Source organism: Macaca fascicularis, chromosome 13 (assembly GCF_037993035.2).
Source record: "Macaca fascicularis isolate 582-1 chromosome 13, T2T-MFA8v1.1".
NCBI lineage: Eukaryota > Metazoa > Chordata > Mammalia > Primates > Cercopithecidae > Macaca > Macaca fascicularis.
This window is the reverse complement of record NC_088387.1, coordinates 20499330-20522126: the sequence shown is the minus strand read 5'-3', so window position 1 is coordinate 20522126 and position 22797 is coordinate 20499330. Positions and strand designations below refer to the sequence as shown.

Below are 22797 nucleotides of genomic sequence, written 5' to 3'. Positions count from 1 at the left end.
AAGAATCTCAGGCATGCTGAATCAGAACGTGAAGCTTCGACGAACCACCGGATGATTTATTTGGGGAAGGGAAATTCTCTTCTGTCTTTATAGAACATCACATTGAATGTGTTTTGCAAAATTACCTGTCCCAGATATTTGTGCATCCTTTATTTCTGTGGCTATATTTGAAACAGAATCTTCCTTGTCACTTGTAGCCTGAATGGAATTTGAAACAAAATAATCAATAAAGTATATCTCATAGACTATCCAGTTACTAGTTCAAAATATAAATGAGAGTTTAATTACCTTCAAGGCTGGTTGTTTCTGACAAGACACTGAAAAGCAAAAGAGACACAAAATCACTCACAAGTACACATGATAATGTTATTCATATATTCATGAAGTGTTAGCATCAAGCTGCATCCTCCTGCCTGTATTAGTCTAGGACTTATGTTTCCTACTTTGGGTCTGGGGGCTGGACCACGATAGAAATACACTGAAGAAAAGGAATACAGGCTTCACAAATATACCCTTCCAATTTCAAATATGGTTTGATTTCTCATATGTCTAAAACTAAAAATCGTGTCAACATAAGTGCGGATATGTCCAGTGATGAGGACAAATGTGATCTAAGATCAGAGCAGCAATTCATACACCTGAGAATCAATGTCAAAGCAGGTGGTGCATGATCCCTCATGTCTTTCATGCAAGAAATCAGAACGATTTACACCATTATACTACAAACATTCATCATGCTCTTTAACTTGCCCAATAACTGAGATGATACACAATTACAATGACACTTCAGTTTAATGTACACTTCACGTCCCTTAAGTGGAAGTGTCCTAAATTGATCAGCTTGGACATGTGCTTCCGGAATCCGAGTAAATAATATTCATTACTTCTCACACCCATGTGGTGTAATAATTTGCCAGTTTCTTGTTTTTCCAGTTTAGCCTTCCAAACATTTCTTCATCCACTCATGGCAACAAAGTATAAAATATACACCTCAATAAAAAGCATCATAAATTGTTACTTTTGACATACTTCTACCAAATAAAACTGCTACAAGCATTGGATATTAATAAGCTGTTCCACTCAGAAATAACTTCAATATTCATTGAAAATGACCATTTTAAGAGTCGGTTGAAGAATTCAACATACTTTTGTTTCTAAAATAGTCTTGTTAGGAGTATCATGCTATTCTCTGAAGAATATTCATCAAATAGCTATTTTATCCAAGACTTCGCTCTTTGATGAAAGAAGCAAATGTATTCACATTCAAGTTTATCCAATTTTTATAACAAAAATCGACAAAACACGTAGGTCTGATACCTAATAGTAACAAAGAGGAGTAACTAGTCATTGCGGTTTATCCCAATTCTAGCATTTTTTCCTGCATCCTGTAGTTCCTGGTGCTGCCAAAATTAAATCTTCTTTATGCAAATATTCCAAATGCATCTGAAGTCAGTTCACGCAGGTTTCCTCAGCAGAAACCCCAAAATTATATAAATATCTTCTTCTTTTCCCTCCTTCTTCTCTCACAATCCCTTTTCCTTGAGGAAAATCACGGATACATCAGTCGTCTCATTAGTTCTCGTTCTACAGTGTCTAGGGGTTATTACGATCACTTTTCCATCTGTTTTTAGCAGTAAGATATGAAGACTGTAAAATCTAAACTTCATCCTTTTCTCCTTCCACCTTGGGGAAAACATGCTGTAGAACTGAAGCAAAATTATGCTGTCCCCTGAGCCCTTATGTCCTGGGCTGCTCTCCAATGTTTCTTCTTCCCAATTTCAGTGTAAGGAAGTCTATAATCTTACTGCGAAGATCATGTCCAAGACCAGCACCAACAGCATCACCCGAGAACTTATTACAAATGAATCTCAGGCCTGCTGAATCAGAATGTGCAGCTTTGACGAGCACCCCGCTGATTTATTTGGGGAAAAGAAGTTCTTTTCTATCTTGATTGAACATGACATTAAATATGTTGTGCAATATTACCTGTCCCAGATTGTTGTTCATCCTTTATTTCTGTGACTACATTCGAAACAGAATCTTTCTTGTCACTTGTAGCCTGAATGGAATTTGAAACAAAATAATCCATAAATAAAGTAAGCTTCATAGAATATATACCTACTACTACAAAATATAAATGAAAATTTAATTACCTTCAAGGGTGGTTGTTTCTGAGAAGACACTGAAAAGAAAAATGGATACATAATCACTCATATCTGAATATGATAAAGTTATCAATACATTCATGCACTGTTAGCAACAAACTGTATCCTCCTGCCAGTATTAGTGTAGGCTTTCGTATTTTCTACTTTGTGTACGGGGACTGGAACGTGACAGAAATACACTGAAAAAAGGGAATACAGGCTTCATGAAATGTACACTTAGAATTTCAAACATGGTATGATTTGTCATATGTCAAAAACTAAAATAAAACCGTGTCAGTATCAATGTGGATATGCCAAATGATGAGGACAAACGTGACCTAAAATCAGTGGAGCAACTCATACACCTGAGAATCAATGTCAAAGCAGGTGGTACATGATTCCGCACGTCTTTCATACAAGAAATCAGAAAGATTTACACCATTATAGTACAACATTCATCATGATCTTTAACTTGCCCAATACCTGGGAAGGTACGTAACTACAACGACACTTTGGTTGAATGTACACTTCACGTCTCTTCAGTGGAAGTGTCCTAAATTGACCAGCTTGGATAAATGTTTGCTGAAACCTAGTAGATAATTTTCATTATTACTCACTCCCGTGTGGTGTAATAATTTGCCTAAGTTTCTTGTATCTGCTAGTTTAGCTAGTTCCAAAAGCTTCTTCATCCACTCATGGCAACAAAGGATAATATATTAGCCTTAATAGAAATATCATCAATTATCATTTTTGACATGCTTCTGCAAAGTAAAATGGCTAGAAGCATTAGATATTAATAAGGTTTACATTCAGAAATCACTCCAATATTCATTGAAAGTGATAATTTTAGCAGTTAATTTGAATTCATCATAATTTTTGTTTCTAAAATATTATTGTTGGGAGTATCACGCTATTCTCTAAAGAAGTTTCATTAAATAGCTATTTTATCCAAGAGTTAGCTCCCTGAACAGCGAAGCCAATGTATGCATATTCAAGTTGATCTCATTTCTACGACTAAAATCAACAAAACATGTATCTCCGATGCCTAATAGTACCAAAGAGGAGTAACAAGTCAATGTGGTTTATCCCAATTCTAGCATTATTTCCTGCTTCCAGTAGCTCCTGCAGCAGCCAAAATCAAATCTTCTTTTATGCAAATATTCCAAATGCATCTGAAGTAAGTTTACTCAGGTTTCCACAGCAGAAACTCCAAAATTACATCAATAACTTCTTCCTTTCCCTCCTTCCTGCCTCACAACCCCTCATCCTTGAGGAAAATAATTGCTACATCAGTGGTCTGGTTAGTTCTCATTCTACAGTGTTTATGGGGTATTTGGATCACTTTTCCCTCTGTTTATAGCAATACGATCTGATGCCTATAATATCTATTACTTCATCTCTTTCTCCTTCCCCTCTTGATGGAAAGCATGCTGTAGAATTAAAGCAAAATGATGCTGTCCCCTGAGCCTGGTATGAGTTCAACTGCTCTCCAATGGTTCTTCTTCACAATTTCCAAGTAGAGACATCTATAATCTTAGCACTCAGATCATGGCCGAAGACCAGCAGCATCGGGGTCATCTGATAACTTATTATAAATGAAGAATCTCAGGCATGCTGAATCAGAACGTGAAGCTTCGACGAACCACCGGATGATTTATTTGGGGAAGGGAAATTCTCCTCTCTCTTTATAGAACATCACATTGAATGTGTTTTGCAAAATTACCTGTCCCAGATATTTGTGCATCCTTTATTTTTGTGGCTACATTTGAAACAGAATCTTCCTTGTCACTTGTAGCCTGAATGGAATTTGAAACAAAATAATCAATAAAGTATATCTCATAGACTATCCAGTTACTAGTTCAAAATATAAATAAGAGTTTAATTACCTTCAAGGCTGGTTGTTTCTGACAAGACACTGAAAAGCAAAACGGACACAAAATCACTCACAAGTACACATGATAATGTTATTCATATATTCATGAAGTGTTAGCATCAAGCTGTATCCTCCTGCCTGTATTAGTCTAGGACTTATGTTTCCTACTTTGTGTCTGGGGGCTGGAACACAATAGAAATACACTGAAGAAAAGGAATACAGGCTTCACAAATATACCCTTCCAATTTCAAACATGGTTTGATTTCTCATATGTCTAATTAAAATAAAATCGTATCAACATCAGTGCCGATATGTCGAGTGATGAGGACAAATGTGATCTAAGATCACAGCAGCAATTCATACACCTGAGAATCAATGTCAAAGCAGGTGGTACATGATCCCGCATGTCTTTCATGCAAGAAATCAGAACGATTTACACCATTATACTACAAACATTCATCATGCTCTTTAACTTGCCCGATAACTGAGAACTTACACAATTACAATGACACTTCAGTTTAATGTACACTTCACGTCCCTTAAGTGGAAGTGTCCTAAATTGATCAGCTTGGACATGTGCTTCCGGAATCCGAGTAAATAATATTCATTACTTCTCACACCCATGTGGTGTAATAATTTGCCAGTTTCTTGTATTTTCCAGTTTAGCCTTCCAAACATTTCTTCATCCACTCATGGCAACAAAGTATAAAATATACACCTCAATAAAAAGCATCATAAATTGTTACTTTTGACATACTTCTACCAAATAAAACTGCTACAAGCATTGGATATTAATAAGCTGTTCCACTCAGAAATAACTTCAATATTCATTGAAAATGACCATTTTAAGAGTCGGTTGAAGAATTCAACATACTTTTGTTTCTAAAATAGTCTTGTTAGGAGTATCATGCTATTCTCTGAAGAATATTCATCAAATAGCTATTTTATCCAAGACTTCGCTCTTTGATGAAAGAAGCAAATGTATTCACATTCAAGTTTATCCAATTTTTATAACAAAAATCGACAAAACACGTAAGTCTGATACCTAATAGTAACAAAGAGGAGAAACTAGTCATTGCGGTTTATCCCAATTCTAGCATTTTTTCCTGCATCCTGTAGTTCCTGGTGCTGCCAAAATTAAATCTTCCTTATGCAAATATTCCAAATGCATCTGAAGTCAGTTCACGCAGGTTTCCTCAGCAGAAACCCCAAAATTATATAAATATCTTCTTCTTTTCCCTCCTTCTTCTCTCACAATCCCTTTTCCTTGAGGAAAATCACGGATACATCAGTCGTCTCATTAGTTCTCGTTCTACAGTGTCTAGGGGTTATTACGATCACTTTTCCATCTGTTTTTAGCAGTAAGATATGACGACTGTAAAATCTAAACTTCATCCTTTTCTCCTTCCACCTTGGGGAAAACATGCTGTAGAACTGAAGCAAAATTATGCTGTCCCCTGAGCCCTTATGTCCTGGGCTGCTCTCCAATGTTTCTTCTTCCCAATTTCAGTGTAAGGAAGTCTATAATCTTACTGCGAAGATCATGTCCAAGACCAGCACCAACAGCATCACCCGAGAACTTATTACAAATGAATCTCAGGCCTGCTGAATCAGAATGTGCAGCTTTGACGAGCACCCCGCTGATTTATTCGGGGAAAAGAAGTTCTTTTCTATCTTGATTGAACATGACATTAAATATGTTGTGCAATATTACCTGTCCCAGATTGTTGTTCATCCTTTATTTCTGTGACTACATTCGAAACAGAATCTTTCTTGTCACTTGTAGCCTGAATGGAATTTGAAACAAAATAATCCATAAATAAAGTAAGCTTCATAGAATATACACCTACTACTACAAAATATAAATGAAAATTTAATTACCTTCAAGGGTGGTTGTTTCTGAGAAGACACTGAAAAGAAAAATGGATACATAATCACTCATATCTGAATATGATAAAGTTATCAATACATTCATGCACTGTTAGCAACAAACTGTATCCTCCTGCCAGTATTAGTGTAGGCTTTCGTATTTTCTACTTTGTGTACGGGGACTGGAACGTGACAGAAATACACTGAAAAAAGGGAATACAGGCTTCATGAAATGTACACTTAGAATTTCAAACATGGTATGATTTGTCATATGTCAAAAACTAAAATAAAACCGTGTCAGTATCAATGTGGATATGCCAAATGATGAGGACAAACGTGACCTAAAATCAGTGGAGCAACTCATACACCTGAGAATCAATGTCAAAGCAGGTGGTACATGATTCCGCACGTCTTTCATACAAGAAATCAGAAAGATTTACACCATTATAGTACAACATTCATCATGATCTTTAACTTGCCCAATACCTGGGAAGGTACGTAACTACAACGACACTTTGGTTGAATGTACACTTCACGTCTCTTCAGTGGAAGTGTCCTAAATTGACCAGCTTGGATAAATGTTTGCTGAAACCTAGTAGATAATTTTCATTATTACTCACTCCCGTGTGGTGTAATAATTTGCCTAAGTTTCTTGTATCTGCTAGTTTAGCTAGTTCCAAAAGCTTCTTCATCCACTCATGGCAACAAAGGATAATATATTAGCCTTAATAGAAATATCATCAATTATCATTTTTGACATGCTTCTGCAAAGTAAAATGGCTAGAAGCATTAGATATTAATAAGGTTTACATTCAGAAATCACTCCAATATTCATTGAAAGTGATAATTTTAGCAGTTAATTTGAATTCATCATAATTTTTGTTTCTAAAATATTACTGTTGGGAGTATCACGCTATTCTCTAAAGAAGTTTCATTAAATAGCTATTTTATCCAAGAGTTAGCTCCCTGGACAGCGAAGCCAATGTATGCATATTCAAGTTGATCTCATTTCTACGACTAAAATCAACAAAACATGTATCTCCGATGCCTAATAGTACCAAAGAGGAGTAACAAGTCAATGTGGTTTATCCCAATTCTAGCATTATTTCCTGCTTCCAGTAGCTCCTGCAGCAGCCAAAATCAAATCTTCTTTTATGCAAATATTCCAAATGCATCTGAAGTAAGTTTACTCAGGTTTCCACAGCAGAAACTCCAAAATTACATCAATAACTTCTTCCTTTCCCTCCTTCCTGCCTCACAACCCCTCATCCTTGAGGAAAATAATTGCTACATCAGTGGTCTGGTTAGTTCTCATTCTACAGTGTTTATGGGGTATTTGGATCACTTTTCCCTCTGTTTATAGCAATACGATCTGATGCCTATAATATCTATTACTTCATCTCTTTCTCCTTCCCCTCTTGATGGAAAGCATGCTGTAGAATTAAAGCAAAATGATGCTGTCCCCTGAGCCTGGTATGAGTTCAACTGCTCTCCAATGGTTCTTCTTCACAATTTCCAAGTAGAGACATCTATAATCTTAGCACTCAGATCATGGCCGAAGACCAGCAGCATCGGGGTCATCTGATAACTTATTATAAATGAAGAATCTCAGGCATGCTGAATCAGAACGTGAAGCTTCGACGAACCACCGGATGATTTATTTGGGGAAGGGAAATTCTCCTCTCTCTTTATAGAACATCACATTGAATGTGTTTTGCAAAATTACCTGTCCCAGATATTTGTGCATCCTTTATTTTTGTGGCTACATTTGAAACAGAATCTTCCTTGTCACTTGTAGCCTGAATGGAATTTGAAACAAAATAATCAATAAAGTATATCTCATAGACTATCCAGTTACTAGTTCAAAATATAAATAAGAGTTTAATTACCTTCAAGGCTGGTTGTTTCTGACAAGACACTGAAAAGCAAAACGGACACAAAATCACTCACAAGTACACATGATAATGTTATTCATATATTCATGAAGTGTTAGCATCAAGCTGTATCCTCCTGCCTGTATTAGTCTAGGACTTATGTTTCCTACTTTGTGTCTGGGGGCTGGAACACAATAGAAATACACTGAAGAAAAGGAATACAGGCTTCACAAATATACCCTTCCAATTTCAAACATGGTTTGATTTCTCATATGTCTAATTAAAATAAAATCGTATCAACATCAGTGCCGATATGTCGAGTGATGAGGACAAATGTGATCTAAGATCACAGCAGCAATTCATACACCTGAGAATCAATGTCAAAGCAGGTGGTACATGATCCCGCATGTCTTTCATGCAAGAAATCAGAACGATTTACACCATTATACTACAAACATTCATCATGCTCTTTAACTTGCCCGATAACTGAGAACTTACACAATTACAATGACACTTCAGTTTAATGTACACTTCACGTCCCTTAAGTGGAAGTGTCCTAAATTGATCAGCTTGGACATGTGCTTCCGGAATCCGAGTAAATAATATTCATTACTTCTCACACCCATGTGGTGTAATAATTTGCCAGTTTCTTGTATTTTCCAGTTTAGCCTTCCAAACATTTCTTCATCCACTCATGGCAACAAAGTATAAAATATACACCTCAATAAAAAGCATCATAAATTGTTACTTTTGACATACTTCTACCAAATAAAACTGCTACAAGCATTGGATATTAATAAGCTGTTCCACTCAGAAATAACTTCAATATTCATTGAAAATGACCATTTTAAGAGTCGGTTGAAGAATTCAACATACTTTTGTTTCTAAAATAGTCTTGTTAGGAGTATCATGCTATTCTCTGAAGAATATTCATCAAATAGCTATTTTATCCAAGACTTCGCTCTTTGATGAAAGAAGCAAATGTATTCACATTCAAGTTTATCCAATTTTTATAACAAAAATCGACAAAACACGTAAGTCTGATACCTAATAGTAACAAAGAGGAGAAACTAGTCATTGCGGTTTATCCCAATTCTAGCATTTTTTCCTGCATCCTGTAGTTCCTGGTGCTGCCAAAATTAAATCTTCCTTATGCAAATATTCCAAATGCATCTGAAGTCAGTTCACGCAGGTTTCCTCAGCAGAAACCCCAAGATTATATAAATATCTTCTTCTTTTCCCTCCTTCTTCTCTCACAATCCCTTTTCCTTGAGGAAAATCACGGATACATCAGTCGTCTCATTAGTTCTCGTTCTACAGTGTCTAGGGGTTATTACGATCACTTTTCCATCTGTTTTTAGCAGTAAGATATGACGACTGTAAAATCTAAACTTCATCCTTTTCTCCTTCCACCTTGGGGAAAACATGCTGTAGAACTGAAGCAAAATTATGCTGTCCCCTGAGCCCTTATGTCCTGGGCTGCTCTCCAATGTTTCTTCTTCCCAATTTCAGTGTAAGGAAGTCTATAATCTTACTGCGAAGATCATGTCCAAGACCAGCACCAACAGCATCACCCGAGAACTTATTACAAATGAATCTCAGGCCTGCTGAATCAGAATGTGCAGCTTTGACGAGCACCCCGCTGATTTATTTGGGGAAAAGAAGTTCTTTTCTATCTTGATTGAACATGACATTAAATATGTTGTGCAATATTACCTGTCCCAGATTGTTGTTCATCCTTTATTTCTGTGACTACATTCGAAACAGAATCTTTCTTGTCACTTGTAGCCTGAATGGAATTTGAAACAAAATAATCCATAAATAAAGTAAGCTTCATAGAATATACACCTACTACTACAAAATATAAATGAAAATTTAATTACCTTCAAGGGTGGTTGTTTCTGAGAAGACACTGAAAAGAAAAATGGATACATAATCACTCATATCTGAATATGATAAAGTTATCAATACATTCATGCACTGTTAGCAACAAACTGTATCCTCCTGCCAGTATTAGTGTAGGCTTTCGTATTTTCTACTTTGTGTACGGGGACTGGAACGTGACAGAAATACACTGAAAAAAGGGAATACAGGCTTCATGAAATGTACACTTAGAATTTCAAACATGGTATGATTTGTCATATGTCAAAAACTAAAATAAAACCGTGTCAGTATCAATGTGGATATGCCAAATGATGAGGACAAACGTGACCTAAAATCAGTGGAGCAACTCATACACCTGAGAATCAATGTCAAAGCAGGTGGTACATGATTCCGCACGTCTTTCATACAAGAAATCAGAAAGATTTACACCATTATAGTACAACATTCATCATGATCTTTAACTTGCCCAATACCTGGGAAGGTACGTAACTACAACGACACTTTGGTTGAATGTACACTTCACGTCTCTTCAGTGGAAGTGTCCTAAATTGACCAGCTTGGATAAATGTTTGCTGAAACCTAGTAGATAATTTTCATTATTACTCACTCCCGTGTGGTGTAATAATTTGCCTAAGTTTCTTGTATCTGCTAGTTTAGCTAGTTCCAAAAGCTTCTTCATCCACTCATGGCAACAAAGGATAATATATTAGCCTTAATAGAAATATCATCAATTATCATTTTTGACATGCTTCTGCAAAGTAAAATGGCTAGAAGCATTAGATATTAATAAGGTTTACATTCAGAAATCACTCCAATATTCATTGAAAGTGATAATTTTAGCAGTTAATTTGAATTCATCATAATTTTTGTTTCTAAAATATTACTGTTGGGAGTATCACGCTATTCTCTAAAGAAGTTTCATTAAATAGCTATTTTATCCAAGAGTTAGCTCCCTGGACAGCGAAGCCAATGTATGCATATTCAAGTTGATCTCATTTCTACGACTAAAATCAACAAAACATGTATCTCCGATGCCTAATAGTACCAAAGAGGAGTAACAAGTCAATGTGGTTTATCCCAATTCTAGCATTATTTCCTGCTTCCAGTAGCTCCTGCAGCAGCCAAAATCAAATCTTCTTTTATGCAAATATTCCAAATGCATCTGAAGTAAGTTTACTCAGGTTTCCTCAGCAGAAACTCCAAAATTACATCATTAACTTCTTCTTTTCCCTCCTTCCTGCCTCACAACCCCTCATCCTTGAGGAAAATAATTGCTACATCAGTGGTCTGGTTAGTTCTCATTCTACAGTGTTTATGGGGTATTTGGATCACTTTTCCCTCTGTTTATAGCAATACGATCTGATGCCTATAATATCTATTACTTCATCTCTTTCTCCTTCCCCTCTTGATGGAAAACATGCTGTAGAATTAAAGCAAAATGATGCTGTCCCCTGAGCCTGGTATGAGTTCAACTGCTCTCCAATGGTTCTTCTTCACAATTTCCAAGTAGAGACATCTATAATCTTAGCACTCAGATCATGGCCGAAGACCAGCAGCATCGGGGTCATCTGATAACTTATTATAAATGAAGAATCTCAGGCATGCTGAATCAGAACGTGAAGCTTCGACGAACCACCGGATGATTTATTTGGGGAAGGGAAATTCTCTTCTGTCTTTATAGAACATCACATTGAATGTGTTTTGCAAAATTACCTGTCCCAGATATTTGTGCATCCTTTATTTCTGTGGCTATATTTGAAACAGAATCTTCCTTGTCACTTGTAGCCTGAATGGAATTTGAAACAAAATAATCAATAAAGTATATCTCAAAGACTATCCAGTTACTAGTTCAAAATATAAATGAGAGTTTAATTACCTTCAAGGCTGGTTGTTTCTGACAAGACACTGAAAAGCAAAAGAGACACATAATCACTCACAAGTACATATAATAATGTTATTCATATATTCATGAAGTGTTAGCATCAAGCTGTATCCTCCTGCCTGTATTAGTCTAGGATTTGATGTCTTATACTTTGTATCCCAGGGGGACTGGAATGTGACAGAAATACACTGAAGAAAAGGAATACAGGCTTCACAAAATATACCCTTCCAATTTCAAACATGGTTTGATTTCTCATATGTCTAAAACTAAAATACAACCGTTTCAACATCAGTGCAGATATGTCCAGTGATGAGGATAAATATGATCTAATATCAGAGCAGCAATTCATACACCTGAGAATCAATGTCGAAACAGGAGGTACATGATCCCGCGTGTCTTTCATGCAAGAAATCAGAACGATTTACACCAGTATACTACAAACATTCATCATGCTCTTTAACTTGCCCGATAACTGAGAACTTACACAATTACAATGACACTTCAGTTGAATATACACTTCACGTCCCTTAAGTGGAAGTATCCTAAATTGATCAGCTTGGATATATGTCTCCTGAATCCGAGTAAATAATATTCATTATTTCTCACACCCATGTGGTGTAATAATTTGCCTAAGTTTCTTGTATTCTCTAGCTTAGCCTTCCGAACATTTCTTCATCCACTCATGGCAGCAAAGTATAACACATACACCTCAATAAAAAGTATCACCAATTATTAATTTTGACATGCTTCTAGTAAATAAAACTCCTACAGCCATTAGATATTAATAATTGTTTACATTCAGAAATCACTCCAACATTCTTTGAAAATGATCCTTTTAAGAGTCAGTTGATGAATTCAACATTATTTTTGTTTCTAAAATAGTCTTATTAGGAGTATCATACTATTCTCTAAAGAATATTCATTAAATAGTTATTTTATCCAAGACTTTGCCTTTGATCAAAGAAGCCAATGTATTCATATTCAAGTATCTCTAATTTTTATAACTAAAATCAACAGAACATGTAAGTGTGATGCCTAATATTAACAAAGAGGAGTAATTAGTCAATGTGGTTTATCCCATTTCTAGCATTCTTTCCTGCATCCGGTAGTTCCTGGTGCTGCCAAAATCAAATCTTCTTTATGCAAATATTCCAAAAACATCTGAAGTGAGTTCACTCAGGTTTCCTCTGCAGAAACCCGAAAATTACATAAATAATTCTTTCTTTTGCCAGCTTCCTGCCTCACAATCTCTCCCCCTTAGGAAAAATAATTGCTACATCAGTTGTCTCGTTAGTTCTCCTTCTCTAGTGTCTGTGAGTTATTACGTTCACTTTTATGTCTGTTTTTAGCAGTACGATGTGACTTATGTAAAATCTATACTTAATCTCTTTCTCCTTCCACCCTTGGTGAAAATATGCTGCAGAATTAAAGCAAAATTATGCTGTCCCCTGAGCCCCTTATGTCTTGACCTGCTCTCCAATGTTTCTTCTTCTCAGTTTCAATGTGAGAAAGTTTATAATCTTACTGCGAAGATCATGTCCAAGACCAGCAGCATCAGCATCACCCGAGAACTTACTACAAATGAAGAATCTCAGGCCTGCTGAATCAGAATGTGCAGCATCAACGAGTCCCTCGCTGATTTATTTGGGGAAGAGAAGTTCTTTTCTGTCTTGACTGAACATGACGTTAAATGTGTTTTGCAAAATTACCTGTCCCAGATTGTTGTTCATCCTTTATTTCTGTGGCTGTATTCGAAAAAGAATCTTCCTTGTCACTTGTCGTCTGAATGGAATTTGAAGCAAAATAATCAATAAATAAAGTGTGTTTCATAGATTATACATTTACTAGTTCAAAATATAAATGAGATTTTAATCACCTTCAAGGCTTTTTTTTTCTGAGAAGACACTGAAAAGCAAAAGGGATACACAATCACTCATATGTACATATGATAAAGTTATCCATACATAATGCAGTGTTAGCATCAAGCCGTATCTTCGTGCCTGTATTAGTATAGGCTTTGATGTTTTCTACTTTGTGTCTAGGGACCAGAACACGACAGAAATACACTGAAAAAAAAATAAGGAACACAGGCTTCACAAAATATACCCTTACAGTTTCAAACATGGTATGATATGCCATATATCTAAAACTAAAATAAAACCGTGTCAATATCAATGTGGATATGCCGAGTGATGAGGATAAATGTGACCTAAAATCAGAGGAGCAACTCATACATCTGAGAATCAATGTCAAAGCAGGTGGTACATGATCCCGCATGTCTTTCATGCAAGAAATCAAAAGGTTTTACACCATTATACTACAAACATTCATCATGCTCTTAGACTTATCCGATAACTGAGAAGGTACACAATTACAATGACACTTCAGTTGAATGTACACTTCACGTCTCTTCAGTGGAAGTGTGCTACATTGATCAGCTTGGATATATGTTTGGTGAATCCTAGTAGATAACATTCATTATTTATCATACCCATATGGTGTAATAATCCGCCTACATTTCTTGTATTCTCTAGTTTAGCCTTCAGAAAGTTTCTTCATCCACTAATGGCAAGAAGGTATAATATATAAACCCCATCAAAAACTACAAAAAATTATACATATTTATACAAAATGGAATTGCAGCAGGCATTAGATATTAATAAATTTTACATTTGGATATCAGTCCAATGTTCATTGAAAATAACCATTTTAGGATTCAATTAATGCATTCACACATTATTTCTGTCTCTAAAATTAGTCTGCTCTGCAATATCACTTTATTATAAAGAATTTTCACTAAATAGCTATGTTAACAAAAAAGTCAGCACTTTGGAAAAGAGCTAATGTATTCATATTAAATTTTAACTCATTTGAATAACTAATAAAAATATATCTCTGATAGCCGATAGTAATAAACAGGAATAATGAGACACTGAGGTTAATCCCAATTCTAGCACTCCTTCCTGATTCCAGTAGACATTGGAGCAGCCAGAAGTCAGATCTTCTCGTATGTAAATATTCCAAATGTATTTGAAGTGAGCTCGCTCAGGTTTCCTCAGCAGAAACCCCAAAATTACCTAACTAACTTCTTCCTTTCCCTCTTTCTTGCCTTGCAATCCCTCTTTCTTGATGAAAATAATTACTACATCAGTGGTCACTTTGCTTCTCATTCTCCAGTGTTTATGGGTTATTATGACAACTTCTTCCCTCTGGTTGTAGCAGAACCATCTGACATCTATAACTTCTATTACTTCTTCTCTTTCTCCTTCTCCTCTCCTTAGAAACATGCTCTGAAATAACAGCAAAATTATGCTATACCCTGATCCTCTTATGTTTTGGACTGTTTTCCAATGGTTCTTCTACATGATTTCAATGTAGGGAAGTCTATAACCTTGTTACTAAGATCATGGCTGAGGAACAGCAGCATCAAAATCACCTGAGAACTTACTAGAAATGCACAATCTCAGGCCTGCTGAATCAGAAAGTGCATTTTCAATGATTCCCCCACTGATTTATTCAGGGATGGGATGTTCTCTTCTATCTTGAGTGCACATGACATTAAATGTGTATTGCCAAATTACCTGTTCCAGATTTCCGACCAGCCATTATTCTTGTGGCAATATTCAAAACAGGAGCTTTCTTTTTAAATATAACCTGAGTGGAATGAGAAGCAAAATATTCAATACATAACATATATTTCATAGACTATACAATTAGTAATTCAAAGTATAAATGAAAGAGTAACTACCTTCCAGGCTGACTGTTTCTGAGGAGACACTAAAAAGTAAAAGAAATATATAATCCATCATATGTAAATATGATAAAGTTATCCATACATTCATGCAGTGTTAGCATCAAGCTGTATCCTCCTGCCTGTACTAGCATAGGATTTGATGTTTTATAGTTTGTGTCTTTGGGACAGGAACATGAGGAAATACACTGAAGAAAATGGAAATACAGGCTTCCAGAAAATACACAGTCACAAATTACAAAGAGATATTATGGGTCATGTGTGTATTACTGAAATAAAGTCTTGACATCAATGTGGATATCCCGAATGATGAAAAGAAATGTGATCTAAAATCAGAGGAGCAACTCATACACCCAGGAATCAATGTCAAAGAAGGTAGTAAATGCTACTGCATGTTTCTCATGCAAAACACCAGAAGGATTTATACCGTTATACTACTAATATTCATCATGATCTTTAACTTGCCTGATAATTGAGTAGGTACACAATGACAATGACACTTCTGTAGAATGTACACTTCACAAGCCCTCAGTGGAAGTGTCTCAGCTTCATCAGTTTGGATATAAGTTTGGATAATCCTAGTATATAATATTCTTTATTTCTCAAACCCATGTCGTGTAATAATGTGCCTACGCTTGTTGTGTCCTCTAATTTAGCCTACAGAACGGTTCTTCATCCATGCATGGCAACAAAGTATAATATATAAACCTTATCAAAAAGTATAATAAATGATCAAATTTGTCATACTTATGCAAAATAAAGTTGCTACAAGCATTACACATGAATAACCTTTTACATTTGGAAATCACTCCAATATTCATTGAAAATAACAATTTTAAAAGTCAATTAATGAATTTAAAATTATTTTTGTTTCTAAAATAGTCTGATTTGAAGTATCACATTATTCTCTAAAGCATTTTTATTAAATTGCTATTTTATCCAAATGCTACCCCTTGAAAAACAAAGCCAATATATGCATATTCATGTTTATCTCATTTGAATAACTAATATCAACAAAACACATATCTCTGATGCCCAACAGTAACAAAGAGGAGTAATGAGTCACTGTGGCTTATCCCAGTTCTAGTACTCCTTCCTGCTTCCACTGGTTCCCACAGCAGCCAAAATCAAATCTTCTTTTAGGCAAATGTTTGAATATGCATCTGAACTCAGGTTTCCTCAGAAGAAATAACAAAATTACATAAATAACTCCCTCTTTTCCCTCCTTCCTGCCTCACAATCCCTCTTCCTTGAGGAAAGTAATTGCTACCTCAGTGGTCTTGTTAGTTCTCGTTCTACAGCGTTTACGGGTTATTAGCATCATTTTTTTGTCTGTTTTTAGCAATACTAGCAATACAATGTAACCTCTGTAAAATCTATACTTCATCTCTTTCTCCTTCTACCCGTAGTGAAAACATCCTGCAGAATTAAAGCAAAATTATGCTGTCCCCTGAGCCCCTTATGTCTTGACCTGTTCTCCAATGTTTCTTCTTCCCAATTTCAATGTGGGGAAGTCTGTAATCTCACTGCAAAGATCATGTCCAAGACCAGGAGCATCAGCATCACCCAAGAACTTATTACAAATGAAGAATCTCAGGCCTGCTGAATCAGAATGTGCAGCATCAATGAGCCCCTCACTGATTTATTTGGAGAAGAGAAGTTCTTTTCTATCTTGACTGAACATGACATTATGTGTTTTGCAAAATTACCTGTCCCAGATTGTTGTCCATCCTTTACTTCTGTGGTTATATTCGAAACAGAATCTTCCTTATCACTTGTAGCCTGAATGGAATTTGAAGCAAAATAATCAATAAATAATGTATGTTTCATAGACTATACATTTACTAGTTCAAAATATAAATGAGATTTTAATCACCTTCAAGGCTGGTTGTTTCTGGGAAGACACTGAAAAGCAAAAGGGATACATAATCACTCATATGTAAATATGATAAATTTATTCATACATTCACGTAGTGTTAGCATCAAGCTGTATCTTCCTGCCTGTATTAGTGTAGGCTTTGATGTTTTCTACTTTGTGTCTGGAGACTGAAACATGATAGAAATACACTGAAAGAAAAGGAATACAGGCCTCACAAAATATACCCTTACAATTTCAAACACGGTATGATTTGTCATATGTCTAAAACTAAAGTAAAACCATGTCAATATCAATGTGGATATGCCGAGTGATGAGGACAAATGTGATCTAAAATCAGAGGAGCAACTCATACACCTGAGAATCAATGTCAAAGCAGGTGGTACACGATCCCTCATGTCTTTCATGCAAGAAATTAGGATTTACACCATTATACCACAAACAGTCATCATGCTTTTTCACATTTCCAATAACTGGGAAGATACATGATTACAATGACACTTCAGTTGAATGTACACTTCACCTCTCTTCAGTGGAACTGTCCTAAATTGATCAACTTGGATATATGTTTCCTGAAATCTAGTAGATAATATTCATCATTTCTCACACCCATGTGGTGTAATAATTTGCCTAAGTTTCTTTTATCCACTAGTTGAGCCTTCCAAAAGATTCTTCATCCACTCATGGCAACAAAGGATAATATATTAGCCTCAATAAAAATATCATCAATTATCAATTTTGACATACTTCTACAAAGTAAAACTGAAACAAGCATTAGATATTAGTAAGTTTTACATTCAGAAATCACTCTAATATTCATTGAAAATGATCATTTTAGGAGTTAATTAGAATTCAACATAATTTTTGTTTGTAAAATAGTCTTCTTGAGAGTATCACACTATTCTCTAAAGAAGTTTCATTAAATAGCTATTTTATCCAAGAGTTAGCTCCTTGAACAAGGAAGGCAATGTATTCACATTCAAGTTTATCTCATTTTTATAACTAATATCAACAAAACCTGTATCTCTGATGCCTAATAGTAACAAAGAGGAGTAAGGAGTCACGGTGGTTTCTCCCAATTCTAGCACTGTTTCCTTCATCCAGTAGTTCGTGGATCAGCCAAAATCAAAGCTTCTTCTATGCAAATATTCCAAAAGCATCTGAAGTGAGTTCACTCAGGTTTCCTCAGTAGAAATCCCAAAATTACATAAATACCTTCTTCTTTTCCATCTTTCCTGCCTCACAATCCCTATTCCTTGAGGAAAATAATTGCTACTTCAGTGATCTTGTTAGTTCTCATTCTACACTGTTTATAGGGTATTAGGATCACTTTTCCCTCTATTTATAGCAATACGATCTGATGCCTATAATAATCTGTTACTTCATTTCTTTCACCTTCCCCTCTTGATGGAAACATGCAGTAGAATTAAAGCAAAATTATTCTGTTCCCTGAACCCCTTATGTATTGAACTGCTCTCCAATGGTTCTTCTTCCCAATTTCAATGTAGGGAAGTCTATAATCTTACTACTCAGATCATGGTCAAGGACCAGCAGCATGAGGGTCACCCAAGAACTTACTACAAATGAAGAATCTCAGGTGTACTGAATCAGAACATGCAGCTTCAACAAACCCTAAGCTGATTTACTTGGGGAAGGGAAGTTCTCTTCTATCTTGATTGAACATGACACCAGATGTGTTTTGCAAAATTACCTGTCCCAGATTGTTGTCCATCATTTATTTCTGTGGCTATATTCACAAGAGAATCTTTCTTGTCACTTGTAGCCTGAATGGGATTTTAAACAAAATAATCAATACATAAAGTATATTTCATAGACTATACAGTTAATAGTTCAAAATATAAATGAGAGTTTAATTACCTTCCAGGCCGGTGGTTTCTGAGAAGACACTGAGAAACAAAAGGGGCACATTATCAATCATATGTATACACAATAAAGTTATCCATATATTCATGCAGTGTTAGTATGCAGCTGCATCTACCTGCCTATATTACTGTAGGTTTTGATGTTTTATACTTTGTGTCTTAAGACAGGAACATGACTGAAATACACTGAAAAAAACAGGAATACAAGCTTCATGAAATATACACTAACAATTTCCAACATATGATTTTTCATACATCTAAAACTAAAATAGAACAGTGTCAATATCAATAAGGATATGCAGAATGATGCGGACAAATGTGATCTAAAATCAGAAGAGAAACTCAATCACCTGGGAATTAATGTCAAAGCAGGTGGTACATGCACGTGCATGTCTTTCATTCAAGATATCTGAATGATTTAGACCATTACACTGCAAACATTCATCATGCTCTTTAAACTGCCAAATAACTGAGAAGGTACATAATTACAGTGACATTTCAGTTTAATGAACATTTCATGTCTCTTCAGTGGAAGTGTCCTAAATTGATCAGTTTGGATATATGTTTCCTGAATCTGAGTGAATAATATTCATTTTTTCTCACACCCATGTGGTATAATAATTCACTTCAGTTTCTTGTATTCTCTAGTTTAGCCTTCAGAACATTTTTTCATCCACTCATGGCAACAAAGTATAATATATAAACCTCAATAAAAAACATAATCCATTATTAATTTTGACATACTTCTACAAAATAAAACTGCTATAAGCATTGGATACTAATAAGCTTCTACATTTGGATATCTCTCCAATATTCATTGAAAATTACCATTTTAGGAGTCAGTTGATGAATTCAACATTACTTTTGTTTCTAAGATAGTCTTGCTTGGAGTATAATGCTATTCTTTAAAGAATATTCATTAAATAACTATTTTATCCAAGAGTTAGCTCTTTGATCAATGAAGCCAATGTATTCATACTCAAGTTTATCTAATTTTTTTGTTATACTTAAGTTCTAGGGCATTTGTGCACAACGTGCAGGTTCCTTACACATGTATACATGTGCCATGTTGGTGTGCTGCACTCATTAACTCATCATTTACATTAGGTATGTCTCCCTAATGCTTTCCCTCCCCTATCCCCAAATCGCACGACAGGCCCCAGTGTGTGATGTTCCCCACTTGTGTTCAAGTGTCCTCATTGTTCAATTCCCACCTATGAGTGAGGACATGCGGTGTTTGGTTCTCTGTCCTTGGGATAGTTTGCTCAGTATGATGGTTTCCAGCTTCATCCATGTCCCTACAAAGGACATTAACTCATCCTTTTTTATGGTTGCATAGTATTCTGTGGTGTATATGTGCCACATTTTCTTAATCCAGTCTATCATTGATGGACATTTGCGTTGGTTCCAAGTCCTTGCTATTGTGAGTAGTGCCACAATAAACATATGTGTGCATGTTTCTTTATAGCAGCATGATTTATAATCCTTTGGGTATATACCCAGTAATGAGATGTCTGTGTCAAATGGTATTTCTAGTTCTAGATCCTTGAGGAATCGCCACACTGTCTTCCACAATGGTTGAACTAGTTTATAGTCCCACCAACAGCATAAAAGTGTTCCTATTTCTCCACATCCTCTCCAGCACCTGTGGTTTCCTGACTTTTTAATGATTGCCATTCTAACTGGCACAAGATGGTATCTCATTGTGGTTTTGATTTGCATTTCTCCGATGGCCAGTGATGATGAGCATTTTTTCATGTGTCTGTTGGCTGCATAAAAGTCTTCTTTTGAGACGTGTCTGTTCATATCCTTCACCCACTTTTTGATGGGGTTGTTTGATTTTTTTCTTGTAAATTTGTTTAAGTTCTTTGTATATTCTGGATATTAGCCGTTTGTCATGTGGGTAGATTGTAAAAAATTTTCTCCCACTCTGTAGGTTGCCTGTTCATGCTGATGGTAGTTTCTTTTGCTGTGAAGAAGCTCTTTAGTATAATTAGATCCCATTTGTCTATTTCGGCTTTTGCTGCCATTGCTTTTGGTGCTTTAGTCATAAAGTCCTTGCTCATGCCTATGTCCTGAATGGTATTACCTAGTTTTCCTTCTAGGGTTTTTATGGTTTTAGGTCTAATATTTAAGTCTTTAATCCATCTTGAATTAATTTTTGTGTAAGGTGTAAGGAAGGGATCCAGGTTCAGCTTTCCACATATGGCTAGCCAGTTTTCCCTGTACCATTTATTACATAGGGAATCCTTTCCCCATTTCTTGTTATTGTCAAGTTTGTCAAAGATCAGATGGTTGTAGATGTGTGGTATTATTTCTGAGGGCTCTGTTCTGTTCCATTGGTCTATATCTCTGTTTTGGTACCAGTACCATGCTGCTTTGGTGACTGTAGCCTTGTAGTATAGTTAGAAGTCAGGCTCTGGCATGATGCCTCCAGCTTTGTTCTTTTGGCTTGGGATTGTCTTGGCAATGTGGGCTCTTTTTTGGTTCCATATGAACTTTAAAGTAGTTTTTTCCAATTCTGTGAAGAAAGTCATTGGTAGCTTGATGGGGATGGCACTGAATCTATAAATTACCTAGGGCAGTAAGGCCAGTTTCACGATATTGATTTTTCCTATCCATGAGCATGGAATGTTCTTCCATTTGTTTGTGTCCTTTTTTATTCGTTGAGCAGTGGTTTGTAGTTCTCCTTGAAGAGGTCCTTCACATCCCTTGTAAGTTGGATTTCTAGGTATTTTATTCTCTTCGAAGCAACTGTGAATGGGAGTTCACTCATGATTTGGCTCTCTGTCTGTTATTGGTGTATAGGAATGCTTGTGACTTTTGCAGGTTGATTTTGTATCCTGAGACTTTGCTGAAGTTGCTTATCAGCTTAAGGAAATTTTGGGTTGAGACAATGGGGTTTTTTAAATATATCATCATGTCATCTGCAAACACGGACAATTTGGCTTCCTCTTTTGCTAATTGAATACCCTTTATTTCTTTCTCCTGCCTGATTGCCCTGACCAGAACTTCCAACACTATGTTGAATAGGAGTGGTGAGACAGGGCATCCTTGTCTTGTGCCAGTTTTCAAAGGAAATGCTTTCAGTTTTTGCCCATTCTGTATGATATTGGCTGTGGGTTTGTCATAAATAGCTATTATTTTGAGATACGTCCCATCAATACCTAGCATGAAGTCCTTTTGAATTTTGTCAAAGGCCTTTTCTGCATCTATTGACATAATCCTGTGGTTTTTGTCTTTGTTTCTGTTTATATGATGGATCACATTTATTGATTTGCATATGTTGAACCAGGCTCACATCCCAGGAGTGAAGCCAACTTGATTATGGTGGATAAGCTTTTTGATGTGCTGCTGGATTAGTGTTGCCAGTATTTTATTGAGGATTTTGCATCGATGTTCATCAGGGATATTGGTCTAAAAGTCTCTTTTTTTTTGTTGTGTCTCTGCCAGGTTTTGGTATCAGGATGATGCTGGCCTCATAATATGAGTTAGGGAGGATTCCCCCTTTTTCTATTGATCGGAATAGTTCCAGAAGGAATGGTACCATCTCCTCTTTGTACCTCTGGTAGAATTCAGCTGCAAATCCATCTGGTCCTGGACTTTTTTTGGTTGGTAGGCTATTAATTATTGCCTCAATTTCAGAGCCTGTTATTGGTCTATTCAGGAATTCAGCTTCTTCCTAGTTTAGTCTTGGGAGGGTGTATATGTCCAGGAATTTATCCATTTCTTCTAGATTTTCCAGTTTATTTGCCTAGAAG

At 35.9% G+C, this 22797-nt stretch overlaps 1 protein-coding gene across 1 annotated transcript in view; it reads right to left on the bottom strand.

The window, feature by feature from the left end:
* LOC123566740 (ankyrin repeat domain-containing protein 36C-like) overlaps positions 1–22797 on the bottom strand; it is a 169638-nt gene that overhangs the window by 67610 nt on the left and 79231 nt on the right. The window contains exons 30-41 of the mRNA XM_065526823.1: positions 19032–19060; positions 18865–18937; positions 17154–17182; positions 16987–17059; positions 15275–15303; positions 15108–15180; positions 13403–13431; positions 13236–13308; positions 11521–11549; positions 11358–11430; positions 9644–9672; positions 126–198 (exon numbers count right to left, since the gene is read on the bottom strand). Of these exons, the coding sequence (XP_065382895.1) occupies positions 126–198; positions 9644–9672; positions 11358–11430; positions 11521–11549; positions 13236–13308; positions 13403–13431; positions 15108–15180; positions 15275–15303; positions 16987–17059; positions 17154–17182; positions 18865–18937; positions 19032–19060 (612 nt within the window). The remainder of the gene's footprint in view (positions 1–125; positions 199–9643; positions 9673–11357; positions 11431–11520; positions 11550–13235; positions 13309–13402; positions 13432–15107; positions 15181–15274; positions 15304–16986; positions 17060–17153; positions 17183–18864; positions 18938–19031; positions 19061–22797) is intronic.